The sequence below is a fragment of the Fukomys damarensis genome, unplaced genomic scaffold, assembly GCF_012274545.1.
Source record: "Fukomys damarensis isolate Sample0158 unplaced genomic scaffold, DMR_v1.0_HiC HiC_scaffold_23, whole genome shotgun sequence".
Taxonomy (NCBI): Eukaryota; Metazoa; Chordata; class Mammalia; order Rodentia; family Bathyergidae; genus Fukomys; species Fukomys damarensis.
Window position 1 is genome coordinate 23,571,806 of NW_022900935.1, and position 19,099 is coordinate 23,590,904.

Here is a 19,099-nt window from a genome sequence, read left to right on the forward strand (position 1 = left end):
GACAGCTGGAACTCACTATGTGGCCCAGGCTGGTCTCGAACTCAGTGACCTCCTGCCTCAGCTTCCCGAGTGCTGGGATTACAGGTGTGTGCCACCATGCCAGGCTTCTACATGCAGTTTTAATACAGCAGATTCTTTTTTTGGGGGAGGTGGTACTGGGGATCGAACTCCAGTCCTAGCGCTTGGTAGGCAGGCCGCTGAACAAAATCCCCACCCTGCAGCAGAGTCTTTTGAAGCGGAAGCTTTTCTGTGTGTACTTCCTGTTCATTGAAATAACCTTCCTAGAGGCAGTTTTCCAGGTGTGAGGTCTTAATGCTTCTTCAGAATTTCTGCGTTACTATTTTCAGCACTAACATTGCCAGCATTTAGTTTTAATAACCTTTTGTATAATTTTATGCCCTTAATGTACTTCTTTAGATTGCTCTCTAACCAAAGTGACCTCAGGACAGGAAAATGGCTTCCGAATCTGAAACCCTGAATCCCAGTGCTCGGATAATGACCTTTTACCCAACCATGGAGGAGTTCCGGAACTTCAGTCGCTACATTGCCTACATTGAATCTCAAGGAGCTCACAGGGCTGGGTTAGCCAAGGTAAGGAGTAGGATTGTTTAACCTGGCTTCTGCGACGGAGCAGCACTAAGATATTTTCCTCCTGGAAGGCCAGCCAGAACTGAGTCCAACTGAAACTTGGGTGGGGCGGTGACTTTAGTTTATTCTGCTTCATTTGCAAATTAATTTCCATTAACATCTGAAACATCTGTGTGTTTTAGAGGAAAAGAGGAAAGCTGCTTGGAATGTTCACAGAGGACTGAGAAGGAGCCCTTATCTCCAGCCCCTGCCCCAGTCCTCTTGATGGAGCTGAGTGTTCCTGGTCACCTGCCTTCACTGGCTCTTTTGGTACCGGGGATCGAACTCAGGACCTTGTGCTTGCAGGGCAGGCACGGTGCCATTGAGCTAAATCTCCAGCCCACTTGCTCTTATTTCAGCATCCAGCACCCTAGTAGTAAATTGGCCTCCAACATGGCCTTTCTTCCAGAAGGAGAAGGCACTGGCCGTGAGCTTGAGTATTCTGGTTTTTGTAATTGGTTTTGAGCTTGGTTTCTTCTTGTTTTCCTCTCTGCCTCTTTCCTTGGGAATCAAACTCAGGACCTTCAGCTTGCCTGGTGGGCATAACTCCACTGAGCTAAATCCCTGGTCCTGAACTATTTTTATATGAGTTGAAGTGTTTTTGTTTGTTTTATTTTTGTTGTTGATACTGGGGATGGAACTCTGATCCTTGCACATGCGAGGCAGATGGCGGCACCACTGAGCTAAACCTGGCCCTGTTTTTTTTTTTTTGGATGAGCCAAATCAACCTTTCCTATATTTTGTTGCAATCAAGTTTTTTTTGTTTTTGTTTTTGTACTGAGGATTTAACTCAAGACCTCATGCTTGCAAGGCAGGAGTCTTGAGCTACATCCCCGGCCCAGTGATTGCATTTCTGGAAGGATCTTCTAGAAACTGATAGTTAAGGGACTCAGTCTGCCAGGAAGAAACTTTTTATTGTGCATTAGCTATTTAAATTTCTTACCATATGTATATATCACTTTTTCAATATGAAAAAAGAAAGCAAGGACATTGATTATAAAAGTGAGGGGCAGTCTTGGGATACTGAGGCTCAGCACCAATTTTAGTCTTTTTTTTTTGAGACAGGGTCTCACTATGTAGTTGAGACTGACCTGGAACTCACTGTGTAGCCCAGGCTGGTCTCAAACTCACAGCGATCCTCCTGCCTCAGCCTCCCCAGTGCTGGGATTACAGGCTTGGGCTACCATGCCCGGCTTCAATTTTAGCCTTCTATGCAGATAGGGCTGCTGCTGGGTTCACCTGCAAGTCCTGCGGTGCAGCTTTTCAGCACTTTTTGTTTATACTGCATGCATTAGAACTAAAAATTGCCCCCCCAAACCCTGTTGTTATAAAAGCTTTATAAAGGCCCATCATTCCTTTTTTCCAGTGTCGTCTTCTTAAGGCAGTCAGTCAGTGCTATTAGCACCTTCCACACCTTTTGCTCTGCTCATTTGCGTAGTATTTTTGCATGTGGAATGTGTTGTAAATTAACACGCGTGTATATACGACTTTGTTTTTAAGAGAGAATGGATTATGTTGTTTGTTCCTGGGTTGGTTCTTTTCTTTTTGTCCTTTTTTTTTTTTTTTTTGGTTTATGGAACCAAACTCTGGGCTATATCTCAGTGATCCTCCTGCCTCAGCCTCCCAAGTGCTGTGATTACAAATGTGTGCCACTATGCTAAGCTTATTTTCTTCTTTCTTATATAGAATGTAGCATACAGTATTCACTAATTTTTTCAAGAGACTTTACAGCGTTCCATTGAGTGGGTGTGCTTTAATTTATTTAAGATTAGGTTTTTAAGGGCTAGGGATATAGCTTAGTGGTTGAGCACTTGCCTACCCTGTCCATTTCTAGAACATCAAAACAGTACCAGATTAGGTTTTTAAGAATGGTAAGCTTTATGGGCCAGGGATTTAGCTCAGTGGTTCCTCCTCCTGCTTTGCAAGCACAAGGTCCTGAGTTCAATCCCTGGTACCAAAAAAAAAAAAAAGATAAGAATGGTAAGCCTTTTTTTTTCCTTTTGTGGTACTGGGGATCAAATTCAGGACCTTAGCGCTTGCTAGGCAGGAGGAGGAACCTCTGAGCTACATCCCCTGCCCCAGGAATGGTAAGCTTTTTGGTGCCTTTGCTCTTGAGTGTGTCCTATAGCTGTCTCTAATAAATCCTTTTCATAAGTGAAAAAGCAAAATGTTAAGCCTATTTATAACCAAACAAGTAAAACTGGATTCTCTTTTCTTTTAATAAACAGAAGAGCAGTGGGCTGTTAGATTGCTAGCTAAGCAGCTGTTCCAGCTGGGGAGATGGTGAGGCTAAGAACAAGTATTCCTTACCTTAGGTCGTTGTGGCGGAGTGGGGCAGAGGCAGCGTGGCAGTGGGACTTCGTATGTTTGGATTGGCGTGCTCGAATGGAAATCCTTTTTAGTAAAACGGACACCTTGACTCAGTAGCACACACTCAGTGAATTCGGGCTCACACCTTTTGTCTGTTTGCTCTTGTGTTCCCTCTAGGTTGTTCCTCCAAAAGAGTGGAAGCCACGAGCATCCTACGATGATATTGACGACCTGGTCATTCCCGCACCCATCCAGCAGCTGGTGACGGGGCAGTCTGGCCTCTTTACTCAGTACAACATACAGAAGAAAGCCATGACTGTTCGAGAGTTCCGCAAGATTGCCAACAGCGATAAGTGAGTGGTGATACTTTCCCTGTCACAGCCTCGCCGACCAGCATCTCATTCTTATTCTCATAGCTGTCTCCAAGACTCCTAGAAGAACAGTTTCATCAATTCTAACTTTTGTCCCCCTTTCGGCTCTTCTTTCTTTGCCTTTTCTTTTTCTTTCTGGCTTTTTTGTCATACTGAGGGTTGAACCCAGGGCTGCCTTTGCACTGACCGCCTCCGCAGTCATTTCAAACATTTTTCTTTTTTAATTTTGAGACAGGATCTTGCTAAATTGCCCAGGCTAGGATCAAACTTGGAACCTGCCTGCCTCAGTCTCCTAGAGTATGGGATTACAGACATGTACCACCAGGCCTGCCTTTTTTGCGTTCTTTTTATAGAAGTATTTCATCCTGTCAGTTCTGAGTTCCAGTGTGAACATGTCCTTCTTATTATATAAAGTAGTCTCATTTCCATGGGAAATAGTAATTTTTAAAAACTTAAATTTCTTTCACTGTCCTGGGATTTGGATGCAGGGCCTCATGTATGCTAGGGCGGTACAGTACCATTGAGCTACACCTCCAGCCCTAGAAGTTGGATTACTTTTTTTGACTCTGGTGACTTGTATAGTTACACAGGAAAAAGTTGAAGAGGGTTTGAAAAGAGCTTTTTTTTTTTGCTGGATGGGTTGATGGCCACCGGTCTATCTTAAAGTAGTTTTAGCAGTTTCACTTTTATTTTGGGATTCTGCATCTCTAGTCACTGCTGGACTCCACTACTTAAGCTGCTGTTTCATGTCTTTTGTGGTACTGGACATTGAACCCGGAGGAGCTCTGCCGCTGAGCCACATCCTCAGCCCTTTTTTATTTTGAGACGGGCTCCCTAGGTTGCCTAGGCTGATTTTGAATTTGCAGTCCCCTGCCTCAGCTTCTGAGCAGCTGGGATCACAGTCCTAGATCACCATGCCTGGTTCATTTCTATTTTGACATTAACAACAAAATGAGAATCGATAATTACCGAGCTAGTTGTTTTTTATTACCCTATTTTTTTGTCATCTTACAATATTGTTTCAAAATGTCTTTGCTTAGTCCTGTTTTCTGTCTTTTTATTTGCTGTTTCTAATATTTAGCTTTTGTCCCTTTGCAGACTCAGCAGTGAATTAATTTTGTTTCCCTCATTTGGCTCTGACTGTTCCTTGTAGTTCAGGCTGACCTTGAACTCAAGTAGCCCAGGGCAGCCTCAAACTACTGGTGATCCTCCTGCTTCAGCCTCCTGAGTGCCCTGGCCCATTGACTGTTGCTTTTGTTTTGTTTTCTGTTTGTACTGGAGATCCTAACTCTAGGGACCTTGTGCTTACAAGGCAGGCCACAGTGCCACTGAGCTAAATCCCCAGCATGTTTTGTTTTTGCAGTGCTGAGGTTTGAACCCCTGAACCTTTGCAATGAGATGCATTCCAAGATCTGTTTATTTTTTGTTTTTGAGACAGGGTCTCACTATGTGGTTGAGACTGACCTGGAACTCACTGTGTAGCCCAGGTTGGTCTCGAACTCACAGTGATCCTCCTGCCTCAGCCTCCCGAGTGCTGGGATTACACGTGTGAGCCACCATGCCCGGCTCTATTTATTTATTTACTCGGGTTTACTAGATACTAAGTTAATCACCCTTGCTGGTTGAACCAGGTGTGGTGCCACTGAGCTAAACCCTGTCCCTGGGTGTGAAATTGTGATTCTTCTGCCTTAGCCTCCTGAGGCCTGAGTAGCCCAGGATGCCTCAGCTGCCTTTTCTTTTTTTTTTTCCTTTGCAGTCCTGGAGGTTGAATCCAAGGAGCACTGAGCTGTATCCTCAGCCTCCCCACCCACCTTTTTAACTTCATTTTGAGCATGGTCTTGTTAAGTTGCCCAGGCTGGCTTCAATCTTCCCACCTTAGCATTCCAAGAAACTGGCATTGCAGGCATGCACCACTTCCTTTTTTCCATACCCAGCTTCCTTTTCTTTTAAATTAACTGGCCCTATATCTGTTCCCTTCACCTGGGTACGTGTATTTTTTTGGTGGTGCTGAGGATTGAACCCATGGACTTCATGCCTCTTAGGTGAGTGCTTTACCACTGAGCTCCATCCCTAGCATCCCACCCTGATGTATAAGATTTTTACCACTGTTTTTATCTGTGTCCAGCTAGCTTTAAGAAAATTGTCAGATAAAAACATGACCTGATAACATCAGTTGAAGGTAGGGGAGTTCCATTTCAAAGAGATCCTGAATTTTCAGCTGGGCAGGAGAATTAGCTCAGTGGCACTGTGCCTGCCTTGCAGTACAAGGTCCCAAGTTCAATTTTTGGTACTGCAAAAAAAGAACATGAATTTTCTAATACTTCACTAGGTTAATATTAAAATATAGAGAGCTGCCAGGCATGGTGGCACACCCCTGTAATCCTGCACTAGGGAGGCTGAGCCAGGAGGATCTCTGGGAGTTTGAGGCCAGCCTGGACTACATAGTGAGAACCTGTCTCAAAAAACCAACCCAGCAAAAAAATATATATAGGGTTGGGGTTTTAGCTCAGTGGTGCTGCTCCCTGCCTGGAAAGCACAAGGCCCCGAGTTCCATCCCTGGTCCCCACATCCACCGAACATATAAATAAGTAAGTAAGTAATGTGTGGGCTGGGGATGTGTCGCAGAGGTGGAACACTTGCTAGCATACGTGAGGCTCTGGGTTTGCTTCCCAAAAATAAACACGAAGAAAATCCAAAAACACAATAGTGAAGATTTTTTCTCATTCACTCCCATCATCTCCATACAATTTCATTTTTGTCTTCATGTCTACATTTTATCCATTCATAATTTTTTGCCATTTTAGTTATATATTACTTTTCCCCATCTTTTTATATACCCATAAGAGTTTAGTACTGTTTAAATGCTGCCTAGGCTGGGCCTGGGTACTTGCTTGTAATTCTAGCACCAACCGTAAGAGACTAAGGATGATCTTTGAGTCCAGCCCGTGCAACTTAGGGAAACCATATTTCATTTGTCTGAAAACATGGGTTGGGAATGTGGCTGAGTGTAAAGAGCTGGGATCAATCTTCAGTAGTGAGGAAAAAAGTTACATAATAACTTTTTTTGTTTGTTTGTTTGTTTGTTTGTTTTTTGAGACAGGGTCTCACTGTGTAGTTGAAACGGCCCTGGTACTCACTATGTAGCCCAGGCTGCTCTCAAATTCACAGTGATCCTCCTGCCTCAGCCTCCTGAGTGCTGGGATTACAGGCGTGCGCCACCACGCCTAGCCATAATAACAATGTTTTGTTTTGTTTTTGGGTACTGGGGATTGAACTCCGGTCCTTGTGCTTGTAAGGCAGGCGGTGGAACCACTGAGCTAAATCCCCGGCCCACAAAAATACATTTTTATATTTTAAGCATTATTTTATATTTTTCATGGAATATTTTGTTTCTAGTCACAATTCGTTGTTGATTAGTTACTGCGTAGGGTGTTAGAAATACAGGAACCTTGGACTTGAACAGTGAACCTTGCACTTCTTCTCGTGCAGGATCGTGAGTGCCATAAGCCTCCGTGTTTTACGTTCTGGCTGGGATTGTTTCATTTTGTTACGGTGGTATTGGGGATCGATATCGGTGCCTTTTTATTTTTTTGTTTTGAAACAGTTTCTTGCTAAGTTGCCCAAGCTAGGCTCAAATGTGGGATCTTCCTGCCTCAGCCTCCCAGTGTGCTGGGATTACAGGTGTGCTCCACGATACCCACCTGGATGATTGTGTTGTCTGTGGAATGTTTGTAAGTTTATTTCTTCCAGATTTTGAAATGTTCCTAAACTCATTTTCTCCTCATGTGGCCAGTCTACACTTGAATGTAGCAGGGTGTAGTTTAAGTAGTCTGTTTTTATTGAGTTTATTTTTTTTTTTTGGTACCAGGATTGAACTCGGGTCCTTGCGCTTGCAAGGCAGGCTGGGGAACCACTGAGCTAAATCCTCAGCCCTTTTAGGGTTAGGGTTTCCAAAGGAAACTCCTAAAGGAGGATGGGTTCAGGTTTGCTCTATAAGTCCTTCCTGGTGCAAGCGATATCACTTGACTTGAAGGTCAAGATTGTGTCTCCTTATTTTCATTTGAAATGCCTTGCTGCCCCAGGTATAGGGGATTATATTTTATACTGTTTGAAATAGCTAATAAATTGAGTTTCCTGTAAGTGACTAATGCTGTTTGTCACTTTGAAAGGTACTGTACCCCACGCTACAGTGAGTTTGAAGAGCTTGAAAGGAAGTACTGGAAGAACCTGACCTTTAACCCTCCAATCTATGGTGCGGATGTGAATGGTACTCTCTATGAAAAGGTGGGGCTCTGGAAACCCTCTGGGTTGCATTTCTGAATTTTGTAATGCCTGCTCCCCTCTTCCCCCCAGTCACATAGTAGGCTTTTAAAGCCTTTCTAGTGAATGGGTGCAGGAACAAATGAATGATCTATCACTGACTGATACCTTTACTGACTTAATGTCGGTATCTTTGCATGTGACTGAACTTCATTTCTCCCACTTTGCATGTGAATTGGATGAGTGGTGTTCTTTTCAAGGGCTGTTAGCATAGTCTGTGGGTGGCAAGTGATGAGTTCTTGCCAGGGTGGGATGGATCAGAGAAGATGAAATTCTGGGGAAGAAGCAGTGTGGTTTCTGGAAAAAAAGATCACTGACTAATCTAATGAGAGGGGTGTATATTCAAGAAGAGAAACATTTAGATTTTCAGAACCCTCACTAGATTTTCAGAACCTTCATGCAGGATTCTTTGCAAAAGCTATTTTAACTAGTTGCATTGGCTTGGATTGGAATTCTTTTTGGCTTGAAGAACTACCTCAATATGGTAGAATGGGAATAGTCGGGACTGCCTTTGTATGTTCAAACAATCACTTTGAATTATCACTCAGTACTTTTAATGTTTCATACATTGTTGGAAGGAAAGAATGTATTGCATTTTGAGACAGAATCTCGCTGTCTAGCCCAGGCTGGCCTCAAGCTTGTAGCTGTCTTCTGCCTCAGCCTCCCAATCGTGGGATTACAGCCCTGCACCACCATGCCTGGTTGAAAGAATTTAGTTAGTTAGAAGCCGGTCATGGTGGTGCACGCCTGTAATCCCAGCACTGGGGAGGCTGAGGCAGGAGGATCACTGTGAGTTCTAGACCAGCCTGGGCTACATAGTGAGTTCCAGGTCAGTCTCAACTACATAGTGAGATCCTGTCTCAAAAAACAAAACAAAACAAAGAATTTAGTTAGTTATTGGTACCGGGGATCAAACGTGGGACCTTGCTCTTGCGAAGCAGGTGGCGGAACCACTGAGCTAAATCCCCGGTCCCTGAAATGATTTATTTAAAAAATGAATTTGAAGTTTTCGACAACAATTTTGGGGGATGGTGGCAGTGAAACTTCTAGGGATGAATGTTGGGAATGTGCTGTGAGGCTCCTCGGGGATATTTAAAAGGAGGATACCGTCATCGGGGCCTGCTTGTAAAATGGGGCTCCTGGCTGGCTGTCCTAACTCAGGGAAAGGATGCTGTCAACTTTGAAGACTTAGAGCAGAAAAACCCACATGATTACTGCAGTTAATTCCCGTGTTTCCTTTGTGGAAAAAAAAAAAATTTTTTTTAAATGGTCTAAGGTTTCTGTTTTAAGTTTCTTTTTCTTGTTGGTACTGAAGATCAAACTCCAGGACCTTGGTGCTTACGAGGCAGGCCCGGTGCCACTGAGCCAAAGCTGGCCCCCTTGAGTTATGTTTCTTTAGCTTCCTTTCAAAGCCTTCCTCCTGGAGTTTAGAACAAGTAGTCGTCACCTCTTACTCATCCTCGCTTACACCGGTGTAGTGTTTTCCCTTTGGAGGCACAGTGGGTCCTTTGCAGCTGTAGCTGTGAAAGTGAGGAGGCTGCTGTGTCGTCCGGGGTGATAGCTCTTCTGTGGCCTTCTGTGTGGCTTGTAGGTTCAGAGCCTCAGTTTACCTTAAAGTGTAACCTGCCCCTGCTCATCCTTTCCTTGGCAGCATGTTGATGAGTGGAATATTGGCCGGCTGAAGACCATCTTGGACTTGGTGGAGAAGGAGAGTGGAATTACCATCGAGGGTGTGAACACCCCGTACTTGTACTTCGGCATGTGGAAGACGTCCTTTGCCTGGCACACGGAAGACATGGATCTGTACAGCATCAACTACCTGCACTTTGGAGAGCCAAAGTCCTGGTAAAGTCAGCTTGCATTTGACACTGGGCTTCTGTCCTTGAATTTCTCTTGGAAACCTTGCATGTGGGTTCAAATGCAGATCCTGGCGCATCAGTCTTGGGGTGGAGCTGGGCTCTGCATTTGAGACAGGTAATGAGATGGTTCTGGAGCCTGGGCATTCTTGGAGGCCAAGGCTTTTGAAAACAGAGTGTACAGCCCTGTTACGTGAAAGTATTGGACAGGTTACCGAAAGCCACAGGGCTGTTCCAGACTGACCCATAGCTGTGTAACTGCTGAGGGATGATTTCCTAGAGATGGGCTTTCCAGGCTGGAATCGCTGCTTCTGCTGATAGACATCTTTTTTTTTTTTTTTTTTTTTTTTTTTTTTTGCTATTGCAGATAGAACTCAGTATCTTGCGCTTATGAGGCAGGTGGTGGAACCACTGAGCTAAATCCCCAGTCTTTCCCACCATTGTTTTACTCTAAATTCCCTGCCATTGAGTTTATACACTTTGATTTATCAAGAGGAGATTTTCTAGTTGCATTAATTTTGGCGGGGCGGGGGTACGGGGATCAAACACGTGACCTTGTGCTTGCGAGGCAGGCAGCGGAAGCACTGAGCTAAATCCCTGGCCAAAAGATTTTCTAGTTGTTACACATGTTCTCAAGGACGTGTGAAATGGAAGCTCTCAGTCAGGCTTGGTGTACATAACTGTAATCCCAGCACACAGGAGGCTGAGGCAGGAGGATTGCTATGATGAGTTCAAGGCCAGCCTGACCTATATAGTGAGACCCTGTCTCAAAAAAGAGAAGATGAAAGGGGAACTCCACAAACTTCTGTGCAAGGTTGTCTGATGGATCCCAAAGCCCTTTAGGTGACTTTTCCCTCCGCTTTCTTCCTCTATTTTGTTTCATAACAAAGCTATTGAAGATGAGTTGTTTTTTTTTTTTTGTTTTGTTTTGTTTTTTAATAATCTTTTTGACACGGGCTCTTGCTCTGTTGCCCAGGCTGGCCTTTACCTCCTAAGCTCAAGTAGTTCCCTCTGCTTCAGCCTCCCAGCCCTGGGACCCCAGGTGTGCACTACTGCCCCTGGCCAAAATAATCTTTAGGATGGATTATGAAGGTTAAGAGAATATAAAGTTTTAACAGTTTTACAAAAGTTTAAAATAGCCTAGGTGTTCTTTTCCTTCTTGTTTTTTTATGAAGAGCAGCAGCTTCTGTGATGTCTAGACACCCTAAGGAGTGGAGGAGTAATTAATTATTGGGTAATCAGTGTAGCTTTTATGCAGATGAAGGAAAAGTAGGTTTAGCAGCAGCAGATAAAGGGCCAAGGCCTTAGGTGTCTCATCTGTCTCCCTTGTTTTCCATGCTTGCTCTAACCTTCCCCAGTTAGGTCTCTGGGGTTGCTGGGAGCATTTTTTAAAAGAGAAATTAAGGTTATATTATGCCACCCTCCTTTTTTTTTTCTTTTTAAACATTTTATTACATGAACAGCATAATACAGACAAACTGTTGTACTGTAAATTCTGGCTCATGGTGAACAGTAACTATCTTATTAAATGAGTGAATACAGAAGAGATAAATTCACTCACTTTTGTATAGGGTTTTTATTATTCTTCCCCAGCACTTCATCATTTGTCTGGATTCTCTTTCAGTTGTTGGGAACTTTAAACAGAATTTTTTTTTTTTTTTTCCATTTTTTTGGGCTGAGTGTGGTGGCATATTCCTGTAATTGTAGCACTCTGGAGGCTGAGGCAGGAGGGTTGCCTTGAGTTCAGGGTTTGCCTGGGCTATATATACAGAAAGACCCCGACTCAAACTCCCTCTCCCTGCAAGTGTGTGTGTGTGTGTGTGTGTGTATGTATGTATTTTTTTATCATTGAGTTTATTGTTACATTTTAGGTCTACAGTACAGTTTCATTCATCATTGGGCTCTTGTTACCTTTACATGACAGGTCTTGGTTCTCATTTTTTTGCAAGTATATATATTGTAATTTTTCTTTGACCCGCAATAATCATATGTATTTATGGATGTATAGTGTGACATTTTATTTTATTTATTTTTAAATAAATTTCATTTTATCCCTTTTCCCCTTCAAGCCCCCTCCCCATCGTATATACAAAAAGCTTTGTTTCCAATTTTTCCTTCTGTTTTCACTTTTTTCTTGTCCCTTCCTTTCTCCTTCCCTCCTCCCTTGTCATTTTATTTTATTTACTTTTTGTTTTTTTGAGCTAGGATCTTTTTTGGTACCAGGGATTGAATTCAGGTCCTTTTGCTTCCAAGGCAGGCAGCGGAACCACTGAGCTAAATCCCTGGCCCTGAGATAGGTTCTTGCTGTGTAGCCCAGGCTGCCCTTGAACTCCTGGTGATGCTCCTGCCTCAGCCTCCCCTGGGGATTAGAGGTGTGCACCACCATTCCCAGCTTCACTGTGACATTTTAATGGTCTGTGCCACATAAAGAGATCAGATCAGGGTAGCTGGCATATCTTTTCTCTCAGACACTTCCCATTTCTTTGTGCTGAGAATCTGGAGAACCCTTTTCTACTGCCCTCGAGGTAGATACCTTGCCAGTGCGAGCCCCCTTGGTTCCTGTCACTGAACTCTTCTCAGCTTGTCTCTTGCTCTCATGTGATTGCAGGTACTCTGTTCCACCTGAGCATGGAAAGCGGCTGGAGCGTCTCGCCAAAGGTACCATTTCTCTTGCACAGGTCGGGGAGGGAACTCCTCCAAGGAGCTGTGTTGCTGGCCCCGAAATGCCCATTCTCTGTGGTCAGATCTAGTGTGGCCTCTCACAGGCCACCAGGAGGGACCGAGTGCAGCTGCGGGTTGGCTTCCATCGCTGCAGCGACAATCCGAGGCTGTCTGTCCTCTGTCTCAGAGGGGACTTAGTCCTTCGTTCTCTGAGTGTCATCAGTTAAGTCCCTGAGCACGGTGTCTTTGGTTAGGAAAGGACGTGAGCGGTATGGAGTCTGCTGCTTCTGCAAGAACCCCAAATGTTAAAGTAAAAATCAAGAGATCGAGTTAGTATTTGGGTTGTTTTTTTTTTTAAGTTGACTGTGATAGATTTGTACTTCCAGAGAGTCTTATTTTGAGAAAGCCAGGGTAGATTATGTGGTAGATGTGTTACTGAAAAAAGATGGAGGGGAGGTTATGGTCTCTGTAAGAACAGAGGGACCTTGGATGCTCTCTGTCCCCTAGGTTTGATTACCCAGATAACGTTTTATCTGGGAGAGCCCAGAGGCTCACTGGAAAATCTTAGCATCTACTCAGAGCCAGAAGGCTCCTTGGAGATCTCATTGGTGATTCGTCCTCTTTATCATCCTGACGAGGTACACAGGTGTGAAGTGACTTTCAGCTTATAGAGTCCGTGTATTAACTCCTGTTGTCCACTTAAACAGGCTTTTTCCCAGGGAGTGCTCAAAGCTGTGAGGCTTTTCTTCGCCATAAGATGACCCTGATATCCCCTTTAATGCTGAAGAAATACGGCATCCCTTTTGACAAGGTGAGCTGACATTACACACAGCGGTCCTCAGGCTCCCGTAGAAACTGCCCTTTCTGGTCTTGGAGCCTTATTCGAGTTCATCAGTCTTTCCCTTTGATCTGGAGTGGGAGACTTTGCTCTAATGGTGGCTGGTGTCTTCCTGCTGCTGGGGCAGAGTCAGTCCTATGCACTGAGTTGATTTGAAGGAATTATTATAGCTAATTATAGCTGTGGTGTGCATGGGTGGGATGTGTGAGGCTTTGCATTTTATACAAGACAGCAAAACCCCAGTGGTTTTAGAACTTAGCCTTGGTTACTCAGCTAACTGTGGCAGGTCTGGAGCTTCTTCTCTAGGCTTCACCTGTGTGTGGAAGCTGCTTTAATTCTGTTCTTGTTCAGGTGACTCAAGAAGCTGGCGAATTTATGATTACTTTCCCTTATGGTTACCATGCCGGCTTTAACCATGGCTTTAACTGTGCGGAATCTACGAATTTTGCTACCCGTCGATGGATTGAGTATGGCAAACAGGCTGTATTGGTAAGTTTACTTGATAGTTTCCTATAACCCACGATGAAAATTGTCTGGTACAGCAAGTTCTTTTTATTTTTTTTCCCAGTGTTGGGGATTTAACCTAGGGCTTTTACACTGAACTACATCCTCAGCCCTTTTTATTTGTATTTTGAGATAGGGTCTCACTAAGTTCCCCAGGAAGGACTCAAATTTGCAATCTTTCTGTCTCGACTTCCCGAGTACTAGGATTATAGGCATGTTTGACTGTGCCTGCTGATTCACTTGTTGAGTACATTGGTTAATATCAAAACATAAAAAAATGTGAGATAATGAAAAGAAAATAAAGTGTTTGTAGATGGGGAGGGGAGGAGGGGGTGAAGGGAGGGCAGGGGTAAGGGGGGAAAAATGAGAATCAAGACTTGTCATGTAGAGGTACAAGATCCCAACAATGTATGTAACTGTACTGTATCCCTAAAATGTACCAATAAACACAAAGCTGAAAAAAAAAGTATATCAAAACATATCTTGAGCTATTGGAATTTGGAAACAGATTGGCTGGGAATGTATAAATTCTGAGTATAATGTGTTCATAAATAATTTAAATGTGTACAGGCATGAGCTGACTATAGTGGCACATGCCTGTAATTCCAATGTTTTTGGGAGGCTGAGAAAGGAGGATCACAAATCTGAGCCCAATTTGGGATATTTATCAAGATTCTGTTTCAAAATTGTAAAAGACTTAAAAATGGGCTGGAAATGTAAGTCAGTGTAAAGGCCCGGGTTTTGATCCCAGGACCCCCCCCCCAAAAAAAAGTTTAGCTTTGGGAAGTATAAAATGAGGTTCTACATGTAAGTCCATTTGCCTTTAAAACCATGCCCATGTTTTAGTATTTCTTGCGGTAGCCATTCTGAGATTTCTCTGTTGAGCAATTCTTAAGGGTTTACTTTTAACTGTGGCAAGCAGGAGAGCTAGTCTTTGACCTAGAATAGTAGATTTGCTTGTGTGGTCCTCCCTTGGATAAATACACAAGGGCAGGTGGCTGTTGGCCCTCATGGGACCTCAGTGCAGAGCTGCATCTCTGACCATTCTCACACATCTCCTTAGTGCCCAGGTGGCCTTGTTCCCGTGCTGTGCACTCTCTGCCCTTTGTTCCTGCTTCCTATGTGTGAAGGCTGTGAATCGGAATACCTTTCTAAGCCAGCTTGTACATTTTCCTTTTGGAGGGAAGAGATGAGGTGTGGGGGTGAGGTGGCAGCAGATACGGTGCCTCTCACCTGCTGGTTGTTCGTGACAGTGCTCCTGCAGAAAGGATATGGTGAAGATATCCATGGATGTGTTTGTGAGGAAGTTCCAGCCAGAAAGGTACAAACTTTGGAAAGCCGGCAAGGACAGCACAGTCATTGACCACACCCTGCCTACACCGGAAGCAGCCGAGTTTCTGAAGGAGAGTGAGCTGCCCCCAAGAGCTGGGAATGAAGAGGACTGCCCAGAGGAGGACATGGAAGGGGTGGAGGACGGAGAGGAAGGAGACCTGAGGAGGAGGTAGCAGGCAGCTCTTTCTGGCCCTGGCTGTCAGGGATGGGTTGGGACGGTTCTCACAACTTCCGGAAGAGGCTGTTTTTTGCTTAAGTGGGGTGTTGGAACCACAGCCGAGGGACTTTTCTTCTTGGTGTAGAGCCAGTGAGTGCCATTGCTTCCTTATACCTCTTACCCAGTAAAGAGAATAGTAAACCTGTAATGTGCTGGTGCAAGGGGCAGGACTCTTCCTGTGTCAGAAAAGTCAAATTTTCTCATCGCATCAGGAGTGTTTGCTTTTGCTTTTGTTTTGTACCTGGGATCAAACTTGGGACCTTTTGCTTGTGAGGCAGGTGGCGGCACTACTGAACTAAATCCCCAGCCCAAGAGTCTTTTTTTTTTTTTTTTAAAAGGAGAGGGTGGTGGCAGGAACAAGACTTCAGTTGTACAAGAGGAATTGAGGAATATATTCTGGTGTTATCAGAATCTGTGTTCCAAGAAGTTTGTCCTAGGCCATGTGGGAAAGACAGGAGGGACATTTATGGGGTACTCTGCATGCCTTTTCTCAATTTTCACAGCAAAACTTGTACTTTGCACATGATGAGATGACCTCAGAGAGGTAAAGTTTTTTGGGGTAGGGGGCTGTCACAGCAGTGAGGTAGCCTGAGTTTCCAGTCAGGCATCAGGGCCTAGCCATTTGTTTTCCATTGTGTATAAGTGTGTGAGTGTTTTGGAATGTGGCGGTCTTAGAAGATTTGCCCTCTTTACAGCCTGGCCAAGCATCGTATAGGGACAAAGAGGCACCGGGTTTGTCTGGAAATACCCCAGGAGGTGAGTCAGAGTGAGCTCTTCCTCAAGGAGGAGCTGAGCTCTGGCCACTACGAGATGACGGAGTGCCAGGCCACGCTTGCTCCCGTGAGGCCCACCCACAACTCTGTGCGACAAGTTGAGGATGGTCTACCCTTCCCAGGTGAGTTGACCGTTGTCATCACAATCCTGATACTTGTCTGTTCTATGTTCATTGCCACATTGAGTGCAGGGACAGAAATAAGAAAAGGAGCCATGTCTGTGAACAGACTAGGAGCTGAAATGTGCGAAGTGCTCTGCTTGGGGATGTGCAGGGTACACTAGGCATGGAGGGAGAGGCCTGTCTTCCTGCCTGCTGAAGCACAGGGGAATGCTGAAGGCTTTGCTGAGGTGGCTTTTAGGAGGTGGCCTGGCCAGTTGCAGAAAGGGTACCTGCTATTTTAAGTTTGTTCACTCGAAGGCTTGAGGAGACATTTGCATTTTAAGGGAAAGAGTAGTACCAGGCATAGTGGCTCACACCTGTAACACCAGCACTCTGAGAGCTGAGACAAGAGAATTGCAAGTTTAAGCCCATTTTGGGCAACTTAGTGACTTAGTGAGATCTTGTCTCAAAATTAAAGCCCTGGGGATATAGCTTAGTGTGAAGGCCTAGGTTCAGTACCTAATACTGGAAACAAAAAAGGTGTGGTGGTCACTCAGAGAGTCATTGAGACTAGGTTTGTCAGGGAGAGGCTTCCCTCAGTCTCAGTCGGGCTTGAGGAAATAGGTCATTGATGCTGTGGCATGACTGCTGATGGTGCCACGAGCTATGTCTGCTGTCAGCCAGGTAGCACTGTGGTCTGAGAGCCTGCCCAGGCCCTGCTGCTCTTAAGCATGCCTTCCAGCGTGAGCGGCCAGGCTTGTGCCAAGCTCAGGCTTGTAGGTCCTGCAGGAGAGCTAGGAGGAGGTGGCAAGCTCTGCTTACTGAGTCTTGCTAGTGCAGGTTGTACCCCATTTTGTATCCAGGGGTTGTGCCTAGGAGTCCTGAGGATAAGTGGTAGTATCCTCCCAAAAGGAAGGAGCAGGAGGCCAGAGACTGAGCAGTGAGCCAGGATTTGAAGCTAGGTCTCACTTCCATCTTTCCCACTCCATCTTGGTCAAGTTCACATATGCAAGAGGAAATTGGCTGTGTCTAATGTATGCATTGTTTCAGATTACTCTGACTCCACCGATGTTAAATTTGAAGAGCTCAAGAACGTCAAACTAGAAGAAGAGGATGAAGAGGAGGAGGAGGAGGAGGAACAAGAGGCAGCTGCCCTGGATCTTTCTGTGAATCCCGCTTCTATAGCTGGACGCCTGGTCTTCTCAGGTTCCAAAAAGAAATCATCTTCTAGCCTGGGCTCCAGTTCTTCTCGGGATTCTGTTTCTTCTGATTCGGAAACCAGTGAGCCTCTCTCCTGCCAAGCTCAAGGGCAAACAGGAGTTCTTACTGTGCACAGCTATGCCAGAGGTGACGGCCGGGTCACCGTGGGACAGCCGTGCCTGAGGAAGAAAGGCAGTGCCCCCAGAAGTATCAGTGAGCGGGAGCTGGCTGAGGTACAGTCTCTGGGCCCTGGGCATCTGGTGCAGGGGAGGTAGACCTGTGGGGTGGAGTTGCTGCAGCTGTCCGGGACGTGGGGAGACCTCCCAGCCGTGTGTCCAGCACACTTGGATTTCATCTGGAAGCCTCATGATGTGCATGGTTTTTTCCAGCTTGCTCTCTGCCAGGCAGTCCCTTTCCCCTTTCTCTGTGTGACTGTTGGTCCACAGGATTACATCACAGATGGCTTCGGTGATAGCCGTCCACAGCCACACTGCTCGATGGAGGTGTGGACACTCCATGTCCACTGTTTCTGGTGTTGCCCGTAGTCCTTGTTTTCTGGCTGGTTTACCTCGTTTTTAATATGCAGATACTTTTGTTTGCCTTCTCTGTGTTGTGTCTAAGGGCTGAGTTTTTGTTACAGTTCTTTTTATGTGACTGTTCCCCCCTCCATCACACAGTGGTGGCAGCCTAATGAGCTAATAACCATCATGTTTCTTTCTCATTGCCTCTGATTGCTGCTCTCTGCCCTCTAATGGAAGTTTCCACAAAGAGAGCAGATTTCAACTTGTAAACTCTATCCCCTTATGCTTGCAGCTGCCACCTGACAGTTCTTCCTCACAAGCTGCCTAGTTCATCTTCTGCGGTGTCACAGTGCATCCTGTGCAGCTGTTGCTACATCCTCTTGACTTTCTTGCTTCAATTGGAATCAGTCACAAAAGCAGCTGATAGGGACTTGCTTTATACTAAGTACTTGGTTAGTGCATTACTGCTGCATTAAGTTGTATTAGACTAAAAAGTGACTGGTTTGTTTTTGTTTTTTTGTTTTTTTTTTGCTACAGGGGAGTGAACTCAGGACCTTGTACTTGTGAGGCAGGCAGTGAAAAACTTTTTTTGTTTTGTTTTTTGTTTTTTTTTTTTGAGAGGATGCAGAGAGCCAATAATTAAATCCATCTTTTTTCCTTCCCAGTTTGGACACAGTTAAATGATAGGTACAAGAATTGGGCATAGAGAGCTTAAACTGTCACTTTATTACCAGGTAATATGGTTGAACAAAGTAGCTTTTAAACCGGCCAAACGACCCTGGTACTCATTGCCTCTCACTTGGACAGATGATCTCCTTGGTCCTAGGCAGTCATTGATGTCCATAGGCCCCTTGTAGGCCAGAGCATTTGCCACACAGCTTCGCTATGGTGAGGACAAAGAGCAGAATGGGCTCTCTGCAAAGGGCAGGTCGTGGTTAATTGATAACCATGTAGCCTGGTGGGATAGGAGGAGAAGCCAGGAGGCCTTCCATGGAGAAATCTTCAGGGAGAGGAGGCTTCTCCATTCAGTCTTTTGCTCACCCAGCCTTCCTGATATCTTTCCTTTCTGTGTGGATTTCTAAGCTGTAGCCTGGTGGAAATGCCCTTCGTAACTCCCTCCGCAGCCACCCCTCCACCCCAGCATGGGCGGGCTGGTTTGCAGAAAGTCTTAGCTGTGTTGGTCTCTTCACTCTCCTTTGTAATCATTTATTGCCTGTCTGCTCTGTGTCAGGACTGTCCCCTCAAGGAACTCAGAAGTCTCTTGAGAACATCGTGGGTGATGTAGATGAAAGAGTTGGCGGGTTAGCCTGTGTCTTGTGGGAGGAGTTTGGGAAGGCTGTAGAGGAGGAGGCATTTTGGCCTGGTGTTACTGTGCCAAGTGGATAGAAAGAAAGTAGCAAGAATCTGGGAAAGGAGGGTGCTTTATATATCGATGATAGCCCTCGCCAGGTTCAATGCACATGGGGAT

The 19,099-nt window shown here is 45.1% G+C and overlaps 1 protein-coding gene across 2 annotated transcripts in view; it reads left to right on the plus strand.

The window, feature by feature from the left end:
* The window catches only part of Kdm4a (lysine demethylase 4A), a 49,575-nt gene that overhangs the window by 3,678 nt on the left and 26,798 nt on the right, over positions 1 to 19,099 (plus strand). For both annotated transcript variants that reach the window (XM_010634561.1, XM_010634569.2), the window contains exons 2-11: positions 418 to 591; positions 3,115 to 3,290; positions 7,478 to 7,592; positions 9,280 to 9,473; positions 12,093 to 12,142; positions 12,853 to 12,956; positions 13,335 to 13,472; positions 14,741 to 14,988; positions 15,732 to 15,931; positions 16,961 to 17,343. In XM_010634561.1, the coding sequence (XP_010632863.1) occupies positions 454 to 591; positions 3,115 to 3,290; positions 7,478 to 7,592; positions 9,280 to 9,473; positions 12,093 to 12,142; positions 12,853 to 12,956; positions 13,335 to 13,472; positions 14,741 to 14,988; positions 15,732 to 15,931; positions 16,961 to 17,343 (1,746 nt within the window). In that variant the 5' untranslated portion in view covers positions 418 to 453. The remainder of the gene's footprint in view (positions 1 to 417; positions 592 to 3,114; positions 3,291 to 7,477; positions 7,593 to 9,279; positions 9,474 to 12,092; positions 12,143 to 12,852; positions 12,957 to 13,334; positions 13,473 to 14,740; positions 14,989 to 15,731; positions 15,932 to 16,960; positions 17,344 to 19,099) is intronic.